This window comes from Meleagris gallopavo, chromosome 7, assembly GCF_905368555.1.
Source record: "Meleagris gallopavo chromosome 7, MGAL_WU_HG_1.1, whole genome shotgun sequence".
Taxonomy (NCBI): domain Eukaryota; kingdom Metazoa; phylum Chordata; class Aves; order Galliformes; family Phasianidae; genus Meleagris; species Meleagris gallopavo.
This window is the reverse complement of record NC_139410.1, coordinates 20,806,234-20,811,409: the sequence shown is the minus strand read 5'-3', so window position 1 is coordinate 20,811,409 and position 5,176 is coordinate 20,806,234. Positions and strand designations below refer to the sequence as shown.

At 62.7% G+C, this 5,176-nt stretch overlaps 1 protein-coding gene across 1 annotated transcript; it reads left to right on the top strand.

The window, feature by feature from the left end:
• Positions 1 to 757: 757 nt before the first annotated feature.
• On the top strand, positions 758 to 4,916 carry TBR1 (T-box brain transcription factor 1). Its single transcript, XM_085227799.1, has 6 exons — positions 758 to 1,449; positions 1,735 to 1,889; positions 2,138 to 2,259; positions 2,477 to 2,635; positions 3,142 to 3,203; positions 4,073 to 4,916. The coding sequence occupies exons 1-6, from the start codon at positions 758 to 760 to the stop codon at positions 4,914 to 4,916; spliced, it is 2,034 nt and encodes a 677-aa protein (XP_085083925.1).
• The last annotated feature ends 260 nt before the right edge of the window (positions 4,917 to 5,176 follow it).

Below are 5,176 nucleotides of genomic sequence, written 5' to 3'. Positions count from 1 at the left end.
CTCGCAGAGCCGCGTGCGGGACTGAGTCGCACCGAGGGGAAACAGAGGCGAGAGGCGCGAGCCCCGGAGCAAGAACGGATGGCTGGACGCCGTGCGCGTTGTTTTGCTGATAATCCCCGGCATTACGGCGCCCCGATATTTATTTCCTACGGAACCCGTGAACGCGAGGCGGACGCCTCGGGGCAGCCGGGCTGCGCGGTTCTCGCTATTCCCCAACTCGGGGCCGAGCCCCGAGGTCCGGCGGCCGTCCCCGCAGGCGGGGCGGGGGCGCGTTCCGGCCGCGGTCGAAAAACAACAGAAATGCGGGAAAGGTCACAGAATAACGAGCTCCCCCAGCAAATACGCTCTTCCCTTCCCCCTTCGTCTTCCTTCTATCTCACAATAAAATCATCTCCTTCAGTTTGCCATGATCGTCGCGACCGGGAGCCAGGTGATTATCCTAATTAATGTCTATCTAATTAAATTACTGTCAGCGGTTAACCAATGGCAGGAGCCGTTTCATCCTCTCCACAAGCAGCGAGATCAAAAGTGAGTCTTTCCTGATTGCTGCATAGTGTCAATTGGCCAATCTCTTCTCCCAGGGAAGAAAAAAAAAAAAAAAAAAAAAAAAAAAAAAAAAAAAAGTAAATCAAACGTTTGGGAAGCATTTGGTGGATGAAGTGCTTTCTGCCTACCGAGGGTCCCAGGATGTCTCGCTTCTGGTAGCGAGCAGCCCTCAGCTCCAGGGACGGAAGGGTTATTGCTGCGGTGCAGAGCGATGCAGCTGGAGCATTGTCTTTCTCCCTCTATCATGCTCTCCAAGAAATTTCTCAATGTGAGCAGCAGTTACCCACACGCAGGCGGATCCGAGCTTGCCTTGCATGATCATCCCATTATCTCGACCACTGACAACCTGGAGAGAAGTTCACCTTTGAAAAAAATTACCAGGGGGATGACGAATCAGTCAGATACAGACAATTTTCCCGACTCCAAGGACACACCAGGGGACGTCCAGAGAAATAAACTCTCTCCCGTCTTGGACGGGGTCTCCGAGCTTCGTCACAGTTTCGATGGATCTGCCGCAGATCGCTATCTGCTCTCTCAGTCCAGCCAGCCCCAGTCTGCTGCCTCCGCGCCCAGTGCCATGTTCCCCTACCCCGGCCAGCACGGACCCGCTCACCCGGCCTTCTCCATCGCCAGCCCCAGCCGCTACATGGCTCACCACCCCGTCATCACCAACGGCGCCTATAACAGCCTCCTGTCCAACTCCTCGCCGCAGGGCTACCCGGCGCCGGGCTACCCCTACCCCCAGCAGTACGGCCATTCCTACCAGGGCGCCCCGTTCTACCAGTTCTCCTCCGCCCAGCCGGGGCTGGTGCCGGGCAAGGCGCAGGTCTACCTGTGCAACAGGCCGCTCTGGCTGAAATTCCACCGGCACCAGACGGAGATGATCATCACCAAGCAGGGCAGGTAAGCCGCCGCCGCCGCCGCGCGGAGCCGCTCCGGGAGCCGCCTGCCGCCACCGCCCCGGGGGAGCCGCAGGGACCCGGGCAGCCCCGCGCCCGTCCCCACGCGCAGCGCTGCGCCCCGGGCACGGACCCGCGCCGGGATTTTATTCCCCGCTCGCTGCTGGGAGCTGCGAGGATGGCACCGCCGGACGACTCCTCCGCGGGCACGAGTCGCCGCTTGCTTTCTTTTTTCCTTTTTTTTTTTTTTTTGCTTTTTTTTGCCCTTTTTTTTTTTTTTTTTTTATAGGCGCATGTTCCCTTTCCTAAGTTTTAATATTTCTGGTCTCGACCCCACGGCTCACTACAATATTTTTGTGGATGTAATTTTGGCGGATCCCAACCACTGGAGATTTCAGGGAGGCAAATGGGTTCCTTGCGGCAAGGCGGACACCAATGTACAAGGCAAGTTTCTCCAATTAACACTTTTCTCGACACATATGTAGGTGAGAACGATTAATTAAAGCCTTTGTGCGCCGGCTCGCACGAGGAAGGGCCGGCGATGCTTTGAGAAAGGAGAGGGTGGAGGAGAAAGCGGAGGGCGATGGGGAGCGCGGTGCGAGCGGTGCCGCGGAGACCGGCGCTGCTGCGCGGGGGCTCCGCGCTCTGCGGGCCCGGTGCGAGCCGCGATGCCGCTCTGTCGTTCTGCCCAGGGAACCGCGTGTACATGCACCCCGACTCCCCCAACACGGGAGCGCACTGGATGCGCCAGGAGATCTCCTTCGGGAAGCTCAAACTTACCAACAATAAAGGAGCATCGAACAACAACGGGCAGGTCAGTGGGGGAACGGCTCCGCTTATTTTTGTTGCTGCGGGAGAAGTCCGCTCTCCCCGATCGGACGAGCATATACGTATTTTAGTCATGATTTTACGTGACCGCGGCCGGCTGCCGGGGCAAAGGCGCTCCGGGCGGGCGGCGGTGGGTCCTTCCCGGCCCCGTCCTTCCCGCTCTGATCCCCGCTTCTCCCCGCTCCCGTCCCTGTGCCCGACAGATGGTGGTCTTGCAGTCCCTGCACAAGTACCAGCCCCGCCTGCACGTGGTGGAGGTGAACGAAGACGGCACGGAGGACACCAACCAGCCGGGCAGGGTGCAGACCTTCACCTTCCCCGAGACGCAGTTCATCGCGGTCACCGCCTACCAGAACACCGATGTAAGGCGCTCCCCGCAGGGCGCGGCCGCTTCTCCCCCGCTCCGCGCCCTCCGCTTTGCCTTCCCCTGGGGCCGAGCGCGGCGTTTCCCCCGTGCTCCTCTCGGAGCGGCCCCGGGGATCCGTTAGCGCGGCCGAGCTGAGCGCTCCGCGGCGTCGTTCCCGGTCTCAGTGCCCGCCACGCCCTGCCCTGACCGCGCGGCCCTGGGCTCCGTGTGTTCAGCGCGGCGAGAGATCGCGGCTCTGCCCGCGCCTGGGTGTATTACGGGACGCAGATCGAGGAACGAATTTCTGAAAACACTGGGTTAAATGGGATATTAATCGTAATTTTTAGGATAAAGTAAATCTTAGCGTTCCCTTTGCGATGTCTCCGGGCACGCCGCCGCGTTATCTCCGCGTCTTAGCGGCGATCCGGCCGCCGGAGCGCGGCTCGGTCCCGTCTGAACGCCGCGGGCGACAGCGGGGCGGACGTTCTCGCTCTCACGCCGCGCTCTGCTCCCCTTCCCCAGATCACGCAGCTGAAAATCGACCACAACCCCTTCGCCAAAGGCTTCCGGGACAACTACGACACGTAAGTGGCCGCGCCGCGCCTCAGAGCGGCCTCGGGGGCAGCGGGCGGGGGGGCAGCCCGCGGCTCCCGGTGCGCGCAGCGGGGAGGGCGCGGTTGTGGCCGCCGTGTTCGCTTCGTGCAGCTGAGCGCCAGGCGCGTCCGCGCGGTTCGATACTCGTGGGGCTCTGCTGTCCCCGCTGCCTTTGGGAGAGTCCTCTCGCCACGCGCTGTCCCGGGATCACCGCGCGTGGCCTTCCGAGAGGCCCAGTGGCCTTGGGCCGGGAGGGCCTTCGCCCTTTTTGGAGAGAAAAACTTGACGGGGCGTCCCTGCGAAGGAGCCTGGGGGAGGGGGAAGCTCGATGTTGTCTCGCACGTTGGATTTGTTTAAGGGCCAAGTTTATTTTGGATAAGAAATTCCAGGAGGCGTGGAGGGTTAATTAAAGCACAGTTTTAGCCTGAATTAAATACAGATAGTAGTTATTCATCCATTAAAGTTTTTATAATCGCAAATTGCAGCCCAGCATGGGAGAATTATATATAGGCCACGCAGGGATGTGTCTGGTTCGTCTTTTCCTACAGTAGGTGTTTAAAGATTAGCTTAATTTAAACTCCGTAAAATGTTGATGGTTCGTCTGTGATTCTCAATAATAAGTGTTGAGCAGCCGCCACAATCCCGTAGGCTGCTCTCCTCAGTGGCCGGGCCGGGCCGCCTGTTGCGCTCGCGGCGGGAGCGGCGGCTGTGTGGCATAGAACCTCTCGGGGCTCGGAGACGGAGCCCAGCGCTCGGGATCCCCGCTCAGAGCGGGGCTGAGGGCGTGGGGCCGCGAAGCAGCCGTCCGTGCCCAGGCCGTGGCGGCGGGCACCCAGCTCTGTCCCCTTCGCTCCCGCAGGATCTACACGGGCTGCGACATGGACCGGCTGACGCCTTCCCCCAACGACTCGCCCCGCTCGCAGATCGTGCCCGGGGCCCGCTACGCCATGGCCGGCTCCTTCCTCCAGGACCAGTTCGTGAGTAACTACGCCAAGTCCCGCTTCCACCCCGGGGCAGGAGCCGGCCCGGGACCCGGCGCCGACCGCAGCGTGCCCCACACCAACGGGCTGCTCTCCCCACAGCAAGCCGAGGACCCGGGGGCCCCCTCGCCGCAGCGCTGGTTCGTCGCCCCCGCCAACAACCGCCTCGACTTCGCCGCCTCCGCCTACGACACGGCCACCGACTTCGCCGGCAACGCGGCCACGCTGCTCTCCTACGCGGCAGCCGGCGTCAAGGCGCTGCCTCTGCAGGCGGCCGGTTGCGCGGGGCGGCCGCTTGGCTACTACGCCGACCCGTCGGGCTGGGGGGCCCGCAGCCCCCCGCAGTACTGCAGCAAGTCGGGCTCCGTGCTCTCCTGCTGGCCCAACAGCGCGGCGGCGGCGCGCATGGCGGCCGGCAACCCCTACCTGGGGGAGGAGGCAGAGAGCCTGGCTCCCGAGCGCTCCCCTCTGCCGGGCGCCGAGGACTCCAAGCCCAAAGATTTGTCCGACTCTAGCTGGATCGAGACTCCGTCGTCCATTAAGTCCATCGATTCCACCGATTCTGGGATTTACGAGCAGGCCAAAAGGAGGCGGATCTCCCCCTCGGACACCCCGGTGTCCGAGAGCTCCTCGCCCCTCAAGAGCGAGGTTCTCACCCAGCGGGACTGCGATAAGACCTGCGCCAAGGACATCGGCTACTACGGCTTCTATTCGCACAGTTAGGCGCGGCCCGGCCCGGCCCCGCCGCCGTTTTGCACAAGAACCTCTCCGCGGTTAGCGCACTGACCCCCGCCCCAGCCGCCCCATCCGCCCCGGCCCGGCAGGGAGGGAGGCAGAGCCGCCGCCGCCGCCCCCCTCCCCGCCCGCCCCCGCGAGGCCCCGGGCGGCCCCGCCGCACCCCACTGTCAGTAGGATGTTCAGCCTCCGACCGTACAGCGCTTCCTTCCTCTCACCACGGATGGATACCGGGGGACGATAGTGCT

Bases quoted from the DNA above. Each gene is read 5' to 3' on its own strand.
- TBR1 (XM_085227799.1), top strand. From the start codon at position 758: ATGCAGCTGGAGCATTGTCTTTCTCCCTCTATCATGCTCTCCAAGAAA. The intron at 1,450-1,734 runs GTAAGCCGCCGC...TTTTTTTTATAG, and splicing joins ATCATCACCAAGCAGGGCAG to GCGCATGTTCCCTTTCCTAA. The intron at 2,636-3,141 runs GTAAGGCGCTCC...CCCCTTCCCCAG, and splicing joins CCGCCTACCAGAACACCGAT to ATCACGCAGCTGAAAATCGA.